Here is a 22,899-nt window from a genome sequence, read left to right on the forward strand (position 1 = left end):
GGGTCAGCAGAAGACACCCTATATTTAGCTGATCATTTTTTGTTAACCGCCGGGATTACCTCAGGTGTTTCCAAGTTTGCCAATATTTTCCTTTGTAATGCTGCATGAAATGGCACCACAGGATCCTCCTGTGGACCTTTGACCAAAATGTCTGTGAGGTCGTCTTGCTGAAAAGCAGGTGAGGGTGTGGACCACCCCATAAACTCTATTATTCTTGCCATCAAGGTTTTATAAGGGGTTTCAGCATGTTCCCCTGGGTCTGATCTGGCAAATTCCACTTCTGGGGAAGTGTCCAACCCACTTGCTTCATGTAAGGATTCTTGGAGGTCTTTCAACCTACCTTCCTCAGAGGTAAATTCCTCTGGTACAGGAGTTGCAGATCCCTGCAACTCAAAAGGTCTTTCCTGATCCGAATTCTCCCCTTCTTCATAAATGGATAAGGTGATCAGGTCTTGAAAATGGTATAAATCCCATTTCCAGAGCAGAAGGGGCCAAATTCGTCATGATTGGCTGAGAAAACGTCGACGCCGTCGACGTGGACGTTAAAGGCTTCAAAGCCATCGAAAAAGGCGTTGAAAAAGTTGGTAGAGGCCTCGATGAACTCGAGAGAATCGGAATTCTACTCAAGGTCGTGGACGACATTCTCATGATCGAGGCTCTGGGTATGGTCACCGGCTGTGAAGTGGCCGTGGGTTTGTCCTTTCTCGGCGTCGACGTCGAATCGACTGACCTATGCGTCGAAGAACCCTTCAATAAAGGCGTTGAAGGGACCTTTGACGATGGTGTCCAAGACGCGACCTTGCCTTTGCTCGAGGGTTCGTGACGCTCTCAAGTAGCTTCTTTCGCCGGGTGCTGCGACTCGCGGCGTTTTTATTTTTCGGGTCTTTCACCCAGGGTATCACCCTCAGCAGTCTTCGAGGGGGTCTAGGCCGCTTTCTCGAAGACGCTAAACATCTTTTTCCTGAATTCCTCCCACTCAGCCTGAGAGCTATGTTTTGTGGGGCAGGAGACCCTTTTCGGGGAAATTGAAGACGACGACGAGGAAGGGGATCTTCGAGGTCTCTTTTTTGAATGCTTAGATCTCGAAGAGTGATGGGAACTGCTTCGAGACCTAGAACGAAAATGTCTTTTGTGATGGCGAGGAGACGAATGTCTCGACTCCGCCAAGGAAACTTTTGAAGAAGTTTTAACTGCCTACCTCTCTCGAGCTTCCCCTTACGCTCCTTCAAGGCTTTCGTCGTCATGGACATGCAGTCCTCGCACTCCGAACAATGGTGCTCGACTCCCAGGCACCACAAACAGATCCTGTGAGGATCCGTCAACGACATTTTCTTTCCACAGTCACAACATTTTTTGAAGCCGGACCGTGGAGTCATCGGTTCGGATGAGGAAGCCATCGAGTACGAGTCGGTATTCTCGAGGAATAATGAAGTTTATTGACTGAAGAACTGAGCAACAATATTCCGAGGCCCCACGAAGCACGGAAAAATGGAACTGAGCAATGGACGCTGCGCAAGTCTATTTATACGCGTGATGACATCGGCCCTGATACAGAGGCTGTCGAGGGACATCGGCTCGAGGGATGTCGACGCGCAGCGCCCTCTACTGAAAAACATTTCCGAGGCCAGCAAGCTGGGAGATGATCTATTATCAAAGATAAGGAATATGTCGGAGGACACAATCCCTTCGAAAAACAGTTCACGAGCATGGGGGGACACGCCCACTTGCTTTGCTGGATTAGATCCAGTTTGCATGGCTTTCCTGCTCATGACCCACTGCTGCTGGCGCTGATCTTTTTGGAAGAGACTTCTTTCTGATTTATCTGGGCACTGGTGGAAGAACCGACACAGGGTTGTTTGCTTCCCCCTATATTTTCAATGGGTTACAGCAAGAAGAGGCAACTCCCCACAGACACTGGACAGGTGTATTTTTTAATATCCGTTTGGTCATTTCATTCTTTTTTGCTCTTCAAACCTTTCCTCTCATGATGCAGTGGCAGAAGGGCTGCGTGTTAGTTAGAATTTCCATGTTGGTGCCTAGAAACACTTGACCTATTCAGACCTCTTAGTAATAAGGGGCGATACTCAAGGTCCGGAGGTGACACAAGTGGAAGAAAATTCCACTTGCTAGAGAGAAACCATTACCATATGTGGAATTCCAAATATGGGTTGTAAACTAAGTTTTTCCATTTTTTAAGTCATTTCTATAAGCCAATCCAGGGAAAAAGAATAAAGACAAATATTTCACCTGTAAGGCCCTGAGCACATGTTTTGGGTTTATATTTGTTAGAGACACTCACAGTGGTATCTTTGATGTAACATAAGAAGAATTTAGGGCAAGCCTCTTCTTCTCTATCCTCTCACCCTAGATAAGCGGCCCACCAGCGCGGTCTAGGGCCAGGCACCACACCAGGGATTAGACAGTATTGTTGGAGGGCAAGCAGGTTTGGGATTTTACAAAAAAGAAAGAAATAGAACCACTGACCTGTCGTTATTTGTGTGAAAATAGAAACCCTTGTGTATGGGCGCCTTATAAACGCCTTATCATATCATCTTATGTATTATTCTCCTCACCTGGTGAGTCCCCCAGCACATCTTGCTGGACTATTGGGGTTTTCTGACTCTCGTGAGTGGGAGGCAATCTTTTCCCTACTCACCCTCTTATTTTTGTACTCTGAGCACCCTTTTTTGGGTTTATCTTAAAAGAGTCAGCCACTTTCCTCCATCTTTTTGTAGGGCATCTGTAATTTCCTATTGTAGCACGCAGCACCTTAAGTGCAGTGTTACGCTCCTTCAGCTTCCCTCTTTGGTGTTATTTGTATTCCTTATGAGAACTACTGTTCCCAAGGATTGGGGTAGAGGGGGTACTTTTTATCCTGCCTATTCTTTTCTTGTAAGCCCAGCACCCCCCACCTTATGTGGAGTGCTGAGGGGAGGCTTTGTAACCCTATTCACATTTCTCCTGAAACATTTTAGTTAGTTACAATTCCATCTGAGTGGCCGGTGGCAGTGGATACTTTTTCGATCAATTTTGTTAAACGTGCAATGCAGGCTGCATTCACAGCTGCGGTAAGGCTCACACGGCACACCATTGATCCAAAATAGGTCCTGTCTTTTTTTGTCAGTTCACAATGGTTTGTTTTTTCTTGGCTCTTCTTCTACCATACTGGGTGGGGGAGGTCCTTGCGGGTCTTTAGTCTTCGCCCGAAACTGTTGTGAAGCGCGACCGAAGGTGCCAGTGTCTCTTGGAGGACGGGAAGCTAGCAACATTGTCCTCCAGTGTGTTCCAGTGCGCCTGTTTAGATCCAGTTCTAACTACGGGCTGCCCCCACCCCAACTTCTTCAGGGTGCATGACCATGAATCTGGTGACCGGGTCTGCTGCATCATTCTGCAACTTCTTCATGCTATAGAAACTGTGAGACTCATGGTACAACTTACCTAGAGTAGCTTTGCTGCTCCTGTGTTGCTCGAGTGTTAATTTGTACATTTGGGAGTTTGCCCATACACACACGTCCAGGCCTAATGCCTGCGCACCTACTGGGAGTCTTCTCTGAAGCCCCTGACTCTTTTTACCCAAACAAGAACTTGCACGTACTTGTTACAAGTCTTTTTTTAACTCTCGTTTTTCTACAGACTCGGCCTTACCTATTTTATGCCTCCCAGACTCTCAAACCTAGATAGGGAAGGACTTCTAAAGCCTAAGGCCTCTCTAAATTTAATGCAAGTCTTACCTGCTGTGTGCTGGTCTTGATTAATTCATTCTTCCTTGAACCAGTGATTTGAAAGTATTATTTGCCAAGTGCTTTACTTACCTTGAATTGCTCCCAACTATTCTACACATGTGTAAAACGTTATTTTACTTACCAGTTTATGATCGTTGGTTGATGACTACTTTTGCTAACCTAAAGAAACTCTTTCCCTTACTACAGCCCTTCTCTCTCCTAGATTGAGCCTGGCTGCTCAGCCATAGCTACCAACCCTTTTGGGGAGTTCAGGCCTATACTGTGAGTTGGAGGAGAGTCTTCTATAGGCCTACCTTAGGTGGACTTTAGTTAAAAAAGAAACAACACTATTGTCTGTTGTGTTGCTTCCAGAAACCAAAGGCTTTTTATTTTCTGCTGGAGAACATAGAACTCAGAAACATCAGCAGTGCTGGGGCATCAGCATTTTGATCACATTGATGCTTTCCCATCAATTCTTTGATCAATTCCCTGGCAAGCTGTTCCTTCCCGGCCCTGGCCATGGCTCCTGCGACAGCCGGGATCCATGGCAGAGGTCTGCATTAGACAGAAATGTGCGGCGACTGCCAGTGAGCAACACTAGCTGAAGTAGAATGTGGGTAATTTAACCAACACGCACTCTTGCATATTGAGTGAAGTGTGGCCAATTACTAGCTTGCTTTTGACGAGGAAAGCGCAATTGTATTTTCTTTATTAGAAATAAGCGGTGATTTGCAGATATGCCTCACGGTAGTCTGGACACAGAGGGTGTACTCCAGAAACCCAACATTACCCCACAATGGAATGCTAGGTGTTTTCACATTGGTCCTTGGTGTGCAGCGCTTAGAGGGGCTGTGGGGGGGGGGGTGGTGAAAGAGAAGAAGATATGCCCTGTTAGAGAGCATCATGCGCATCCTGGCCACATCCAAATACGAACTCTGGGCAACGTCCGCTACATAGATACTTTCATTACATTCTGTGCTCTAAATGTCCCGCTCCCCCACCTACCATGGCTCTCCACTAATTAGACAATTAGTTTCATCCGTTGCGGTACTTGAAACAATCTCACAATGTCCTACGGATTGCTCAACCTTACTCAGGAGAAATCAGGGGCAAAGCAGAGTGTTTGTCGAACGTGCTTACACCTTCACCTGAATTGCAGTTAGAGACTGATTTGGTCAAATGTGTAACACCTCTTGGTTTGAAAATCATCACCCGTAAAGTCCATCTTTGTCAAATTTGCTGATGTCACATGGAATCACCCCTCACCACTGCTTCCAACGACAGAACGCACAACGAGAAGAATGAATCATGGCCTTGCTGTGATGCGGCCACTCCTGCTCTCCCCTACGTCACAGGGAAGGACCATGAAGAAGGGGAGGCAAGGTGCACAAGTGCAGGAATCCCCATCAAGGTAATGTTTCCTTCCCCTCTCATCCTGTACTCCCACATGACCAACCAGTGTGGAAGCTGATCTTACAGACCGCCATGTAGGACAGCCGCATCCGCAAAGACCAGGACTCAATAGAGGAAGTTCATGGCAAAAAGCAGCATTTCTCCTGGAGGAATTATCTAGCGAGCAATTCTTGGAATAAGCAATATGAAAGGTCATGCCGCTGCAATACAGAGGTCTGCAATTGGAGCGTGTCTTCTTGCTTTATCGGAATGATCAAGCGGTTGCTGAGGGTCGAGTATGCCTCACATCTCGCAAGCTTGTTCCATATTCCTAACCATCTATCTTGAAATAGCAGCTTCAGCAACCATGTGCCAGGAGACAATCCATCATATGTGACAAAAAGGTGGTCAGACTTTCTGAAACGCTTAGGTCTTTCTGAGAAGATATTGAGGTCTATTTTCTTAAGAAAGAGCATGCAGTCAATGTTGGAAAACAGGAAGAAAGGTGTCAATTGAAATTAAATTTTGCCACTACCTTTGTAATAAATAAAGGATGGAAGTGGCCCGACGTCAACGTTACCATTACCTGGATACATTGGGATCATAGGTTTCTTAGGAGGACACGATCCAAAGTGGAATTGTCAGATGGGAGTCCCGTTCCAGCAGTCAGCCATAAAAGCCAGGCGTGTATCTGACTAAAGAGACCACATGACTAAGTCTGTTATGGTTTTCGCCAATTCCAACACTGGGTTGGCCGGACCACAGAAGAATTTCTTTCTAAAGCAGATTTAACAGGACAAGCTGCCAAACATGAGGCAGAGGGGCCTTAGTGTAAAGTATTGTGATAATATAAAAGACTAAATGTCTCAGACGCATTCCCATCAGCAAGAAAGAACAGGTAACTGATGTTTTGTTGAGAAGGGCTTGAATAAGGAGGAAAGGAGGACGCGATGGTAAAGCAAATGGTCAGAGTGCCACCAATGATTTCTTGTTGCGCTACCAAGGAGCATTCCGACTGGTCAAAATCTGTATCTCCCTTAGAATGTGGGTTCAGTGGTTTTGTGGGCTTTGAGCAACTCAGTAGCAACATACACCTCTCATGTGCCCTTCGCAGACAAGTCTTAGTACCGGAGCCCAGGACGGACACCAAACTTCTGAATGAAGGGTGCTGGATGGAAGTCCCTCAACCGTCTTGGGGGATTTGGCTGAAGGAGCTGGATCAACTTCAAAGTGTCCCATATCTGTTCAGGTCGGTACCAAGGCTGAAAACCCCTGCATGGTACCTTCGGAACCATACCTGGGGTGAAACGGTCACCTGATACCAGCAGGCTAAGCCGTGCTTTATGACCAAAAAGCAATGCTGACAACCAGACTGCCCTACTAATGAGAAATGACAATGCATTACTTACCGTAAAAGCATTTCTGATGGTTGTATCTGCTTAGATTCACATGCTGTGCATAGGTCCGACATCCAGTGGTCACTGCGGAGTATTGCATTTTGTTTTTCGTAGTCGAAAAGGGGACGTCGACAAGGCGTGTCTGTAACACTATCCCTATAGTGACGTGCGTTGTACCCACAATCCCTCACGCGTCGAGGTCCCTCTGTTTGTATTTTTCTGCCCTGAGGGAGCCTTCTAGACGTGAGTGAGTACAGAAAAGAGAGAAATATAGAAAGATGTCTATGTTCCTTCCATCCAAGCGGGGAGGAAGGGTGGGCGCATGTGAATCTAAGCAGATACAACCATCAGAAATGCTTTTACGGTAAGTAATGCATTGTCTTCTGATGTTTGTTAATCTGCTTAGAATCACATGCTGTGCATAGACTAGCGAGCAGTACCCGGAGTTGGCGGTGGGTTAATGGAAGGAACAGTAGAGAAAAGATGTCTTAATACTGCCTGCCCAACCTGGGAATCAGGTCTAGAGTGTGCATCTAGACAGTAGTGTTTTGTAAATGTGTGCACAGAACTCCAGGTTGCCGCTTTGCAGATGGACTCAAGGGGAACATTTGCAATGAATGCTATGGAAGCCCCCGTGCCTCGAGTGGAATGTGCTCTTGGCTTGAAGGGTAGTTCTCTCTTAGCAAGAGTGTAACAGAGAGTGATGCATTGTACAATCCATCTAGATATAGTGGACTTAGAGACTGCATCTCCTTGTCTTCCTGCTGCCACCGAGACAAAGAACTGATTAGTCTTTCTCAGTGATCTGGTTCTTTCCATGTAGAACATGACAGCTCTGCGTACATCTAGTGTATGCAGACCTTTTTCTCCCAAGCTGGAAGGGTTTTGAAAGAACGTTGGTAGTTCTATAGATTGGTTTACATGAAATTTTGAGATGGATTTTGGTGCAAACCTTGGGTGTGTGCGAAGAACCACCTTATCTTTGTGAACTGATACGAAGGGGTCTAGTACAGAAAGAGCCTGAAGTTCACTTACTCTCCTAATGGATGTGATAGCTATTAGGAAAGCAGTCTTAAGAGTGAGGTATTTAAGAGTTGCCTTGTGCATGGGTTCGAAAGGAGTGCCCATGAGTCTAGAAAGTACCACGTTTAAGTCCCATCCGGGAGCTGGGTTAGCTATCGGGGGGTGTATTCTTTTTACCCCTTCCATAAAGGTTTTGATAACTGGTATCTTCCACCACGACACTTTAAGTTGGGAAGTGGTGTATGCAGAAAGTGCCGCTAGGTGGACTTTAATGGAATTAAACACTAGACCTGAATCCAGTAAATGGGTCAAGTACAGAATAATGTCAGTGGCAGAGCAGTCAACCGGGTTGATGTTCTTACTTCTACACCAGATGACAAATCTTTTCCACTTCCTAGAGTAGCAGTGGCGAGTATTAGGTTTTCTGGCTTCCCTGAGGATGTCCATACATCTCTGTGGGAGTTGTAAATGTCCAAATTCTATGATCTCAGGAGCCAGGCTGCTAAGTTCATGGTCTGAGGGCATGGATGCAGTGTTCTGCCCTTGTCTTGTGACAGCATGTTGTACGGGCAGGGAAGTTTCACTGGGGGAGATAGGGACATCTCCATCAAGTGAGCGAACCATGGCTGCCGGGCCCACATTGGGGCCACTAGTATCATGGTAACCTGCTCCTGGTGCATCTTGTGCATCACTTTGTTGAGAAGGGGAGTCGGGGGAAAAGCGTAAACAAATTTCCCTGACCATTGAATCAACAGACCGTTCCCCTTGGACTGGTTCTGGGGGTACCTGGAGGCGTAACTTTGGCATTGTGAGTTCTCCAGGGTTGCGAACAGGTCTATTTCCGGGAATCCCCATTGCGTGAAGACGTCTAAGACGATGTCTTCGTGCAATTGCCATTCGTACTCTTCGGGCAGTGGGAAGTCTCTGCTGAGTTTGTCTGCTAGCAGATTGAGTTCCCCTGGTACATGTTGTGATAGTAGGAACATGTTGTGTTTGAGAGCCCACTTCCATATATTCTGGGACAGCTTGGACAGTCCTGGAGAGTGAGTGCCCCCTTGCTTGTTGAGGTAGTACATGGCTGTGGTGCTGTCTGTGAGGACCATCACTGTCTTTCCTTGTAAGTGTTCCTGAAAGGCTTTCAGTGCTTTGAACACCGCTAGTAGTTCCAGCAGGTTTATATGCTTGGATGCTAAACTCTGAGTCCACACTCCGTGGGCCGTCTGATGGGATAGGTGAGCCCCCCATCCTGTAAGGGATGCGTCTGTGGTTAGAGTGGCTTCCACTGCGGGTGTGGCAAAAGTTTTCCCTAATAACAGGTTTTCTTTTGTCCACCACCGTAGCGAGAGAACCAAGGCCTGCGAGACCACCACTAGATCATCCCATTGTCCGCTGGCCTGACACCACTGGCTGTAGAGCCACTCTTGCATTGGGCGCATGCGCAGGCGCGCGTGAGGTACCAAATAAATACATGACGCCATTATCCCTAGCAAGCGCATTGCTTTGCGTACCGTCACCTCTCGGCCTACTACATAATGGGGAATTTGAAAAAGCATGTTTTGGACCCTCTCGTTGGAGGGGAATACGAGGCCGTCCTTTGTTCGAATTAGAGCCCCTAGGAATTGTTTGGTTTGGCTGGGGTCTAAGCTGGACTTCTTTTCGTTGATGGAGAAGCCCAGTTGGGACAAAAGGTCTACGGTCTTTTGGGTATTGGAGAAGCATGTTTCGTAAGAATCCCCTGTTATGAGCCAGTCGTCGAGGTAAGGGTATACCGGGATGGATAACCTGCGTAGGTGGGCCGCTGCCACTGCCAGTACTTTCGTGAATACCCTTGGTGCAGATGCTATCCTGAAGGGTAGTACTCTGAACTGGTAGTGCTTGTTCTCTATCTTGAACCTGAGGTATTTTCTGTGCGCTGGCAACATTAAAATATGAAAGTATGCATCTTTCATGTCTAGTGTTGTCATGTAATCCCCTTGTGATAAAAGTGGGATTACTTCCTGCAAGGTCACCATACGAAACTTTTGGGGTTTGACAAACCTGTTCGCTGGGCGCAGATCTAATACAGGGCGCATGGTTAAGTCCTTTTTGGGTACAAGGAAGTACACTGAATAAATACCTTCTGTTACCCGTGATAGGGGGACGGGCTCTATAGCTTCTTTCTTCAGTAGTTCTTCCACCTCTTGAAGAAGAATGGAGAGGTGTTGCGGTGTCATGCGTCGGTTCCGTGGGGGTTTGTACTTCGGGGAACCGTTGAACTCGATGCAGTATCCGTGGGCTATGGTGGATAATACCCAACGGTCTGACGTGATTCCCTCCCATGCTGAAAGGAACGATGTTAGCCGGCCCCCGACCGGTGATGCATGGGAGGGGACCCGAATTTTCGGGTCATTTGCTGGTATTGGGCGTGGAACCTCTGGGGCTGGAGCCACGACCTCTTCCTTTGCCACGGCGTTGGCCTCTTTGACTGAACTGGGTGTTACCCTGGTTAGTGGGCCAGTTGGAGCCAGAGTAATATTGTTGTTGTTGGTTCTGCTGCTGTCTTTGGCCACGAAAGGAGCGTTTATTACCATAGCCTCGCCTGTTAGGGGGCCTAGAAATTTGATCAAGAGTCTTGATGGTATCAAACTCTTTTTTAGCATGTTCTAGGGCCTCATCTACTGCTTTCCCAAACAGATGCATCTGTTCAATGGGTTTATTTATGAGGGAGGCTTGGGTTTCGGGCTTAAAACCTGAATTGCGTAGCCAAACGTGGCGCTTGAGAAGTATTCCCTGCACTAGGGAGCGGCCAGCCGTCTCAGCGGCATCTAGGGAGTTCTTAACGATGCCCTGGTTTACCAGTGTGCCCTCTGATATTATAGCTAGCAGGCGAGAACGCAGAGGTTCAGGTGCTTCCTCTGCTTCGCTGCGCAGCTTGTTCCACTGTGCATCAGCGTAGCTAGCTAAAAGTGAGTTGTTATTAGCAATTCTAGTAGAGAAGGCGGCGGAGGTCGTGATTCTCTTCCCTAGTGCGTAGAGTTTTTTGCCTTCTTTGTCTGGAGGTGCTTCACTAGTGGATAGTGGCACCCCTGCTCTTTTTCTTGTGTTGGTAACCACAAGGGAGTCCGGAATAGAGTGTCCTCTGATGTATAAAGGGTCAGAGGATGAAGGGCTGAAGAGCTTTTCTATTCTAGGGTTGACCCCTCTTACTAAAGCTGGGTTTGTAAGGGAAGGAGAAATTCTTCTTTTAATAGAAGCCAGGAGTGGAATAGATTGGCTAACAGGGGCTTTTTCTTTGATGACTTTTTCTACAAAGTCAATGTCTGGAAGAGTTTCCCCTGTATCAATCTCAAAATGCGCTGCTGCCTTGCGCAATAGTGCATTGAGGGAAGGTTGGTCATCTATGGGAGAGGAGTTCCCATGTGAATCCTTGAGAGGAGAAGGTAGAAAGGCATCAGGGTCTGAATGTACTGATGGGGATTGCCAAGGCTGCACTGACGGTGAATGCCAGGGCTGCGAGGTAGCTGTATCCTCTTCAAACCCTGTAGCAGTGGTGTAAGGATCTTCTTCGAACCCCTCTTCCTCAAGTTCTACCTCTTCTTCTCCCCCCAAACACTCATCTTCTTGGAGGTATTGCTCCTCCTCAGTGAGGTCAACCAGCCTAGGAATCTTGACTCTAGGGTCATCCTGTGCCCATTCTCTTTGTCTTTTGTGAGTGGGTGGGTCTTGGTTTCCTAGAAACCTTTCCATTTTCTCCATGCAAGAATGGAGTCTTTCAAGGGTCTCATGGGGCACCCCTGAATAGTCTAGAGGGGGGAAATTAGTGTTTTCGCCTTCGAATCGTTTTGAACGCTCCCACAACGTCGACGAGAGGTTCCCGTCTCCTTCTGAAAAGCCTTCAGGTAGTTCGGAAGCGTCCTTTGGAGAAAGGGGTAGTTCCTGGCTACTTTTATGTTTTTTCGACGCGGTATTCGACGTTTGTTTCGTCGTCCGCGTACGCTTGTCTTCGGCGACAATTCTCGCTAGGCTCTCGACCATGATTTTGTCCGTCGAGGGCTCTGTTGTCGACGTTGTGTGCGTTGCGCGTTGTACCTCGACGGTCGCTCTATGGAGCGCTGCGTCGGATGTTTTTGGGGTAGCGCCCGTGTTAGATGGAAGCCCAATCGCTGGTCGCGGCTGCGTTTGCGGGTGGGGCTTGTGACCTTTACGGTCTGCGGTAGACGCCGGAGTGCCCTGCGTCCCCTTCGGCGCTGATGGATCCTTCGTTCTCGACGAAGAAGAGCCGTGGGTAGTGTGTTTAGCCTTATGGGGTTAATGTGCGTCCTTGTCGCCGGGGTGTTCATCCCCATAAGCAGGGCGTGAGCCGAGCCCGTCGGGGCCGAGGACGGACGACGAGGAGAGGGAGCGCTCCTTCTGGGGGTTCATGACTTCCATAACGGACGTCGAGTTATCGCACTCCTCGTCACTTTCAGTAACAGCGGCAGCGGGTGAGGAAACTGACTTCGACATCGCGTAGTCCGCCCACCTCTTAACCCTACGTTCTTTAAGAGTCCTGGGTTTTAAGAGCTTGCAGGCTGCGCAGCTGTTCTCTATGTGATCGAGGGGTAAGCAACGATTACAGAGCTTGTGCTTATCTTTCCAAGTATATTTGCCCCTGCAGCGTGGGCAAAACTTAAATGGTGTCCTCTCCATAGCTGAGGCAATAATAGCTGGCGATAACAACCCCAAGGGAAAGAAAGGGGAGAAAGAAAGACATTCTCAAAGAGAAGAGACAAAGTTTTAACCCCCACTCTCCCTACTGTAAGTTGGCCGTCGAGGCCAGGCCACGTGTTCGGCAGCGCCGAAGGATCTCCTCCGCTCTTCCTCTCCGTCGAAAATCAGTTCGGCGGAGAAGCAGCTTCACAGCTAACGTCGAGGGGGAGGGATCGTTATCAGTATATTAAGTTATGACAAAAAGGACCGAGGTCTGTGGCAAGTATAGCAATGTCTCTCTAGGAGCTCCGCGAAAGGCGACCAGAAACTGGGCGGAAAAAAACAATCTGAGGGACCTCGACGCGTGAGGGATTGTGGGTACAACGCACGTCACTATAGGGATAGTGTTACAGACACGCCTTGTCGACGTCCCCTTTTCGACTACGAAAAACAAAATACAATACTCCGCAGTGACCAATGGATGTCGGACCTATGCACAGCATGTGATTCTAAGCAGATTAACAAACATCAGAAACAGATTTACATACGACACGGGGTACTGAATCCCTCTTACCTGGGAAATGGCGAGGGTCTTCGATCGTCTATTTACTCTAAAGTATCCTTCAAAGCAGGAACATGGGGAGGAGATCTTAGCAACCCTGGATGCATTCCAGACAAAAACCAACAAACTCATTGGATGAAAAATGTTCTGAGAGCAGAGACTCTTTGAGGGACAGCTGCCAAAAGCCAGGAGGAAAAAGAATTGAGTGGACAGATGGACTTTGTACAGTTAATGAAACATTCACTACAAAGAGTAAATCTTACCATTCCCTTCTCTCATGTTCAAGTCTTTCCCTTCTACTAGTAGGCACACGGGATGGAGTAACTCGGTAACCCATCCCCTTTCTCATGTTCAACTGGCAGACACATAGGATAGAACTCGTAACCCTTTCTCAAATTCACCCGGTAGACCCATGGGATGGATTAACTTGTAACCCTTCCTCTGCGACTTCAACATCCCTGGCAACCCAGAAACCAAGTCAATGAAGGAAGTTCTCCACTGACTACTAGACACACTGTACCTCATACAGCACATGAAAGACCCAACTAACAAAAAAGGTTCTATCCTCGACCTCAACAACAACGCACAGCCCACCCGCCATCAGAGCTCCTATTATGCTTGACTGGTCAGAATATCTGGCAACACTCTTTGAAATCAGCCACACAACACCCCTCAAGCAAACCCATTGCAATCCAAGCAATCAAGAACTTCCCCAGTGGAGGGTCCCACAGAAGACCTCACCAAACTCCACCTCACATGGGCTGATGTATCTCCGATGAACCAGGACTGCACCTCAATGCTCCAAGAAATCAACATCACCCTCACAAACATCCATGCCTCACTGAAACAGTGCATCCTCAAGGCTAAACCTTCAGCACCCCGATACACTCAAGAACTCAACATCAACAAATAAACCATCAGAAAACAAGAAGAGAATTGGCGTAAATCCTGCATTGCATTAGAGTGCTCAAGGAACTGTGCTATACGTAGATGATTAACACTGCCAAGGCCAACTATTATCAAAACACCATAGCCATGGCCAACAATGAAATCGGAGCTCACTTCAAAGCCATTAAGAATTGCTTGAACCCTCTGCCTGACCCACCCGTAGCACACTCCATTAAAAAAGTCCACTACCATCAACTCTTTCTTCGTCAACAAGGTCAACATGATCCACCAACACAAACACCAACGTCACAACGGACAGCACACTACACATCCCATCTTAGAAAACCACAACTACCTGGGCAACTTTCAAGACACTAACTATAGAAGACCTCACTGCTACCTTGGCATCCCTCAAGGCCACATTGTATGCTGACGACGACATTCTTGCCTCTGTTCTCAAGACCCTTGCGTCTGATGCACTCTTCCCTTATCTGAATTGTCAACAGCTCCCTAACTCAAGACACCTTCCTCTCGACCCCAAAGACTGGACAAATCCTCACACTTCTTATGAAGCCAACACTGGACCCCTGACGATCTCATCAACTACCGCCCCATCACCCATCTTTCCTTCCTAGATAAGATCCTTGAGAAAGCTGCAGCCACGCAACTCTTCTAACACATTGAAGTCAATAACCTCCTTCAGTCCTACCAATCTGGCTTCAGACCCACATCCAGCATAGAAACGGCTACCATCAAGGCAATTGCCAATGCCCTTAAAATCCTCGATGATGGGCATCCTTTCCTCCTGGATCTCCTGGACCTCTCTGCAGCATTCAACACAGTATTTGACACATGACACAACACATGACAGAACAGCATTTGACACATGACCCAGACACTAACCGACAATCTATATTGCTGCATGGGGATCAGCGAGATCATCCTCAGCTGCTTCAAATCCTACATTGCGAATCGCAGTTCATACAAATGGATTCCTCCAGATCACAAACTCTACCCATCACCTGTGGAGTCCCACGAGGATCAATTTCAGATCCGCGGTGCAAGTCTTGGTCCTCTTATTATTATTGAAATGTAATAAAGCGCAAACTAAGGCCCAAAGGCATCTAGGCGCTGAGCGGAGGAGTGCAGATTTTACATAAGCATACCTAAAATAACTATGGAGCAGAAAAGAAATCAAACAGATGAATTTAAGTTCTTTCCTATAAGGAAAGTATTTGGGTTGCACACTCAAATGTAATGGGAGGGCATTCCACAAACTGGGGGCTAGTACTGAGAAAGAGGACCAGCTAGCCGCTTACGGCGAAACTTCGGAATCTTCAGAAGATCCTGTGATTCTGAACGAAGACTCCTACCTAACCAACTTCTTCCTCAGGTACTGAGGACCAGCGATATAAAGAGCTGTGTGTACCCCACACCGAGTCTTAAACATGATTCGTGCTTCTACAGGCAGCCAGTGTAGTCGGCGAAGAGCAGTGGAAGGAGTCAAACATGGAACATTAAGTGCTAAACGCGCTGTTGCGTTCTGTAGCACCTGCAATCTCTGGATCTGGTTCTTTGGTTCTCACACGTGGATGGTGAAAGTGCCCTTTTGGAAAGTCTTCTGGTGACTACCCTGGCAACCCCGACATGTGTCCTGCATGCTGCATTAAGACTCATTAAAGGACTTAGCAAATATGACCACATCAAACTGTACTGGCTCCCACTGCAAGCCTGTATCATGATCTTCAAATCCTGTTGCATCATCTACAGGGTTGCCATCCTGATGTCCCCAAGCTACCTCACTGAGAAACTCTGAATTTCTGGAGGCTAGCGATGCACCCGAAGTAAGTACATGCGCAGACTTAAATTACAACGGTGCAGGAAGGAAAGAACCAGAAGACATGCCTTTTCTATCTACGCTCCAAGACTCTGGAACCTCCTCCATGTGAACATCAGACTTGCCCCATCACTTCTACAGTTCAGGAATAAACACCTTCCTCTTCAAGGAATGGCTCCTCCTTAACACCTAGTCCACACACCCTGAACTTCCCACCCTGCCTGAGACTCAGTGATCTGCTCCTCACTGCCCCCCCCCCCGGATCCTGGTAGATCCCTTGCGGGCAATTGCCCACCGTCGCCCTACTCAGTTCGCTCCTCGCTCATTTCTTCACCACTTCCCTCACGGTGTTCCTTCCCCGTTTGATTGTAGAGTGCTCCGTTGCTTCCAGAAGCTAGGTCCACGTTCAATAAATACCCTAATAATAATTACTCTTCCCCCTTTCTCATGCTCAACCAACAGACACATGGGATGGCGTAACACAGCAACCCTTCCGCTTTCTCGTGTTCAAGCAGCAAATATGGGATGGAGTAACTCTGCTACCCTTCCTCATGTTCAACTAGCAGACACATGGGATGGAGTAACTTGGTAAACCTTCCCCTTTCATGTTCAAGCAGCAGACGCATGGGATGGATGAGATGGAGCAACGCAGTAACCCTTTCATGTTCATCCAGCAGATACATGAGATCGAGTAACTCGGTAACCCTTCCCCTTTCTCATGTTCAAGCAGCAGATGCATGGGATGGAGCAACTCAGTAACCCTTCCCCTTTCTCATGTTCAAGCAGTAGATGCATGGGATGGAGCAACGCAGTAACCCTTTCCCATGTTCATTCAGCAGATACATAAGATGGAGTAACTTGGTAACCCTTCCCCTTTCTCATGTTCAAGCAGCCGACACATTGGAGGGAGCAACTCGGTGACCCTTTTTCATGTTCATCCAGCACACACATGGTATAGAGTAACTTGGTAACCCTTCCCCTTTCTCATGTTCTACCAGCACACAGAATGGAGCAACTTGATAACCCTTCCTTGTTCTCATGCTCTACCAGCAGACAACACTTTCTCACGTTCATCCAGCAGACACATGGCATGGAGTAAATTGGTCTTGTACAACTCGCGCTCTCTGGAAAGCTGAACACTTTCATAAGATACTATATTGAGTCCAAGGAACGAACAAGAGCAAAATAGAGCAAGTCTGAAAACAGTAAATTGTGGATAGTTTTTCTGAGATGGAGAAACAAGGGGCAGCATTTGTTTTCATCTAAAGGTTTGAGGCTCGCCCCTTATAGAACAGAAAACGTACATTGCGGTACAATCCTCTCACAATAGCAGATAAGATCAAGTGTGGTGCCATGAAGAATTTTCTAATGTTTGACCAAGTACCTGTATTTTTGGTCCCAAATTCAGAATAGAAGTCTTTCTCCGCTGGCTCTGGCGAAGGTGTGCGTGCCAAAAGCGACAGGACTGACATCAGGTGCTGAAGGAAGGCATGAGTACAGTAGCTGTCTCTGGTGAGGCAGGTGACAATATGACCAGCAGCTGGACCTGAAAAAAAGATGCATTCAGGTTCAGCAACAGCCATTTAAACTTTGCATCTGAAATCCTTCCCCTTTTATGCCCCATATTTTCTGCATTTTCACACTTTGTAACCAATACTGGCATAAAGTGTGTGATTCAAAGTACATGTTAGGCAAGATTGTATGCAGTACCCTGTGGGAGACTGCACCAGCCTTGTCCTCTTGGCAGTAGTTAGCCCAATCTTTGGTTTGTATAAGCATGAACTACACAAGTTGGTAGAGTGACTGAGCAGCCTGGATTATCTCAAGAGGGGTCAATGTGAGCTGTAGGGTTTTTACACACATTCTCAGTGACCAATATCCAAACAAACACTCTCAAGGTTTATTGATTAAACAATTATTTATTAATTTAACAGTCAGTTGAATAAGCCTTCTTTAGAAGGGAACAAATATAGGTAACACAAAAATATACTTCAAAATACACACTCAGTTTCTCTAAATCAGTAGATACCCTTTGGGGATGGCACACAGACACTTCCTACAACCTGATGTGACTTAAATAACTAGGACACTGTGGACATTGATTTATCACTGGCACATTTAGAGCAATACTGAGGTTAGTGTCAAAAGAGAAAGATGAGGCCAAGGTCAGCCAGCCGGCCAATCACCTTTGGGTGCATTCCTGTAACCAAGGGGATTAAGCACAGGGAATTCCGGGCACCTCCCTCACTTCCTGCCCCTGCCAGATACGCTCAAGCCAGAGGCGGGCTTCAACAGTGAATCCCGTCAAAGATAAAATGAACAAAGGACCAAACCTGGTTTGGCGTGCAGAGTAAATCTCAAGAAAGTACTTTCCAACAAGAAATGGTGAAAAATGAAGACCGCAGCCATTTTGACAATATGGGCACCCATGGGTGCTTTACTGCAGCTGCAATTGCAGCCCACGGTAAGAACACACAATGGTAGGAAAAAGTAAACCACTGCCACCAGCCATTAATTGTAGAAAGGGTAACAAAAAATCTTACATGAGAAACTAGAAAGGGGATTCTAAGTAACCCCTCCAGCACCCTATTGTAAGATAGTGAGTGCTGGGTCTAGAATGTTGCAATGTACGTAAAGTCAATTTCACTTCACAGCTCTGGGAAACAGCAGTTTATCCCAGAGAAGGTAGCTAAACCTTTGGGAAATCTAAGGCTTCACTGTGCCACTGCATTGAAGGTGCTGTGTGACATAATGTAAAGTTGATGCCTATGGAGGTTGTCAGACTCCAAAGTCAAAAGAAACAGAGTCCAAATCACAGAAAAATACACGAGAGTGGTAAACGGGCCTCGCTCTCTCCAGGTTAGTAATTAAGAGTCCTTAAGTCCAGCAAAAAGATCTGGGGGTCTCTAAGGTAGAGGGGAATTAGCACATTTCTGAGAATTCTCCCGAACAGTAACCAATAACTGGACACTGAGGAATTGATCTCTAATGAACATGATTGATTTGCCCAAACTGATCAATCGGCGCAGTGTACCCAAAATTCCACCAATAATGGTGTTGTCTAAAGGGTAGGAATTAAATTACAGGCCAACGACGAGCACCCTCCCCCGCCTCCCCCACACAGTGTGCATCAGCTGGCTCACCTTCCCATTTGCCTACAATCAAAGCACATGGTGCCCGGCGACAATGGAGCGCAATTCCTGAACACCTGGCAAGTGATACAAGCGCCAATAGCATTCGCTTTCAAGGTACAATGTTACGTACGCGTAATTATAGAAAATATACATTTTCTTCCTAAATAGGCACCATTGGGGCATGGACTGAACACACAGGTCATGTGATTGCAAATCATGATAATATTCCTTGCACCGCTCAGTGATGAGGTAGCGCTCACCCATCTACAGCGAATGCCGGCTAGTTATTGGTCCCCGCTACCTCGGATTGTTAAAACACTTGACTGATAATCCTGGACCCTCGAGGCTGCCTCTTCAGGGATTGCCTCGGAGCAAATAAAGCATGCCAAGACCATATGTTGAAAATGAACACCTCTTACTCAGGGATTTGTTACAAGAAGGGGAACACAAAAATATAAGCAGCACCTCCACAAAGAAATAAAAATGGTCAGGGTGGTCCCTAGCCCAGATGCAACAGTGCTTCACCTCCTCCGCAGGGGACCTTCCTAGAATGAGCTCCACGGTGGATCCTGGATTCTTAAACCCTTCAGGATTATCCGTCCAGTCTTTCCAAGAGAAAGGGGGGTTTCCTCACCCCTTGCTGGTGTATGGAAGGCTTTAGGGGGACCCAAACCCCCCTTCGTTTGTGAACCTAGATGCAGGCTTTCTGGTTTTTCATACCGCAAGGCTCACTGGCTGGGAGCGCATGAGAAGGGTCAGTTGGATTCTGCCTTGCCTGGGCTTTCTACCGATTGTCCTCCCATCACCTCTCTAGTATCGAGTCAGCCTTCCTCATGCCACCATCTGGTCCGAATTAGAGCCGACGGAGCACAAAGGAACAGTCCCACTTTCTTAGTCCCCGACGCTGCTCTCTGCCTTCTCCTTGTTATTTTCTGTGCCAACTGATCGTCCCACAGGCTGCCATGTCCATCTTTCTTGCTACCATCATCTGGCCTGTACCACCTCCTCCGGGGTGACTGAAAAAAACAAAAGCGGTGATGGCTGAAAGGTTTAGAATTAATCTTAAACTCCATTCAAGCCGTTACTAATACCTCCTCTCCTTCTGACGTTACCTCATTCACGTCAATCCTTCACCTTCTGAATTCTGTACTCCACACCTCTGCATCACCTTCACTGCCACCTCTGGAAGATGAGGTTTCCATTTCCACCTCCTCTATGTACCACTCCATAGGATGTTACCACCCCTTATGTGTCACGTCAAGCCTCCAATGTTATTCCATTCCCTTTGTGTTTCACCACGTGCTCCTGTACCCTGATCTTTCCAACTCCTTGTGTGCCCCTATCCCTCGGATATTACCACCTCCCCCTCTTAATTCTCACTACCTCCTGCTTCTCCCCACTGCTGACACCTCTCTAACCCACCTCTGTCTTTCTCCAGGGTTTGCTCCCCCCAACTCTCTCCAGCGACCCCACACTCCGGCCTCCCGCTCCTCAAACCCACACTGGGTTACTGGAGTCTCTTGAGTTATTCCTCTCCCTGGGAGAATCTCTCAGCACGGGTCTGTACCCGTGCTCTGTAATTGGGCTGAGATCGTTTGCTATTCAAAAGTACACACACCTAGTGGAGTATTTAGGATTTCTGCTGCCCTAGTCCCAAATAAGTGCACCCCCCCAACTTTACTCCACCTCTACCAGTCTCTACACCAGATTTCGCCCCTTCAGCATACTCGGCCGCCCTAGGCCTGGATCTAATGGGCCTTGTTGTAAATATGTCACTGCACAGCCCTGGGCTGTTTTGGGATTAGTGGGCCGGACGGAGCCCATTATTGGCCTCTCTGCAATCTTGGAATTTACTTGACCTTTCCTGGCCCTCTCTAGGGCTTCCTGTGCTCAGTCTAGGTGGCCTGGTGTTAGGGAGAATTCTCTGTTTAGGCTGAATTTCCTAACCTAGTGAGTCCCCCAGCAGCTTTGCTGGATTTTTGGGGTTTATTTATTTCTCCTGCCAAAAGTGAGACTCTTTTACCCTCACTCTTGGGCATGATTTGAGTGCGTTTCTTTGAATCTAGATGTGTTTAATGGGCTATGGGGTCTTTTACTCCATAGGGCGTCATGTGTTTTTGTGATGTGTGTTACACAGCACCCTCAGTGCAGTGACACAGGGGTGTCATAGCGACCCCCCCAGTATAGACTCCATACCCTGGGACTGACTGTCTCCCAGGGCATGTAAAGTCACCATTGACTTTACTAGTCTTAAATTCTGAACAGAACCAGTACAAACCATCATATTGTGGAAGTACAGCTGGGGCAATTCAATTGCCCCAGGGTCTGTTAGTCGAGGGGGCACGTCTCCGTGGCAGTGGATACTACTTTTTATATTCAACCGCGAATATGTTCCTATGGGATTTCCCATTGTTTTAGGCTACTACTTTTATTTAATTATTTACGGTAGCCTCGAACATACCGCCGGTTTATTTAATTAATATTAATTCTCCGGTTGGTATTTTTTTGCCAAAACTTGATTCTAAAATGGCGTTTGTGTTCTCTTCTGTGACTCCAACCCAAGTCGAGCCCTTTGTTCCACTTTTTGGCGGGCTTCTCCACAGAAGCCCTCCAAAGTAGTGCCACTCTGTCTGGGGTACTTAGGAGGGGTGGAGGGGAATTTAGGCACCCTGGACTGAGTTGCCTAGGCAACTCAAGTTGCACTCCGTCCTGATTGGCCCAAGTGGTGAGCCGGCCCGCTCACCACTTAGCATGTTTGAGTGACAGCTAGGCTGAGTGAATGGGGGTTTTCTGCATAAAAGCAGGGCTTTGGGGACTTGAACTTCAGAAGTCGCCACAGGACCTAAGAATCCGACAAGGGAGAAGCTGAGCCGACCTGCCACGACACCACCACCGCTGGAGCCCTGCTGGACCGTCTCACCACTTTTCCCAACGACAGAGAAGATCTCCCGCCGGAGAGTCTTCTTCCTTTGACTGGTGGGGATAACCAGTTTCACCGTCTTTTCGGAACAACAGAACTTAGATGTGTATAATTCTATCCCAGATAATACTAAAGAGTATTAGAAAGACAGTGTCCAGGTGAATGGTCAGGAGACTCCTGCCATTAGACACACTGGGGCCAGCATAACTGTGGTGGATGAATCATTTTTCAAGGCAGAGGATATTGCTAAGGCACCCAAATGCCTCACCAAGTTAGCTGGAGGGCCTGTGCAGATGTGTCCCCAGTTATCAGTTCTCATCCAGTGTAATGACATGGCTGTAAAAATACCTGTCAGTGTACAATGTGAAGTACCAGGTAGGGTTCTGTTGGGTAATGACCTGAAAGCTCTTGGAGTTGTGTCACATACCCCCAGACCACCTAGTAAAAGGTTACAGGAGCTCACAAAACCTGCAAGAGAGAAAACCCTGCAAGGGTTATCTCAGGAGATGACAGAGATCACTCCTTTACCACTGGAGCAACTCACTGCAGTAACTACAGATCAGGAGCAAAGGGGCAACCCAAGACTCCTAGGAAAAAGTCAGCAGCAAGCACTCCAGTGCTTCCAACAGTTACACCTGTAACGCCACCTCCAGCTGAGGCTGAGAGGGAGGTACAACCCTGTACGGTGGAACTAGACTCTGAAGAGCTAGTGGGAGGCCAAGAACTTATTGGAGATCTAGACCCTGCGGACCATCCTGAGCTGCAGTCTTTACTGGCAGAAGGTGGGCCCAGCAGGGCAGCTTTCCGTAAGGGACAAAGAGAATGCCCAACTCTGGAAGGTCTCCGCCACCAGGCAGCTGCTCAGGCTGATGGGCAAGAGCCTGGGAAGTATAGGTTGCACTGGGAAGATGGCCTCTTCTACAGTGAACCAACTGAGTCTGAACCTGGAGACTACAAACCCCTTGTAGTACCTCAAGAAAACAGACAACAGTTCTTGCACTTAGCCCACGAGATTCCTTTGGCTGGTCACATGAGTTTCAAGAAGACCAAGGAAAGGCTCTCACTCTACTTCTATTGGCCAAAAATGGGGGCAGAAGTAGATAAGTTTTGCAAGAGCTGCCATACCTGCCAAACTTCTGGTAAGGTTGGCTCCAAGAATGTGGCACCATTAGTGCCTCTCCCAGATGTGGGAGTCCCATTTGAGAGGGTAGGGATTGACATTGTTGGTCCCCTTGATCCCCCTACCTCCTCAGGCAACAGGTTTATCCTTGTTGTAGTAGACCATGCTACTAGAAACCCTGAGGCAATTCCTACGAGGACTGTTACAGCTCTGGCTGTGGCTAAGGCCCTCCTTGG

The 22,899-nt window shown here is 47.6% G+C and overlaps 1 protein-coding gene across 4 annotated transcripts in view; it reads right to left on the bottom strand.

Annotated features, from left to right (window-relative positions):
• NISCH (nischarin) overlaps positions 1 to 22,899 on the bottom strand; it is a 441,586-nt gene that overhangs the window by 29,413 nt on the left and 389,274 nt on the right. For all 4 annotated transcript variants that reach the window (XM_069643185.1, XM_069643184.1, XM_069643187.1 and 1 more), the window contains one exon: positions 16,874 to 17,035. In XM_069643185.1, the coding sequence (XP_069499286.1) occupies positions 16,874 to 17,035 (162 nt within the window). The remainder of the gene's footprint in view (positions 1 to 16,873; positions 17,036 to 22,899) is intronic.

Source organism: Ambystoma mexicanum, chromosome 2p (assembly GCF_040938575.1).
Source record: "Ambystoma mexicanum isolate Mex_15411 chromosome 2p, UKY_AmexF1_1, whole genome shotgun sequence".
NCBI lineage: Eukaryota > Metazoa > Chordata > Amphibia > Caudata > Ambystomatidae > Ambystoma > Ambystoma mexicanum.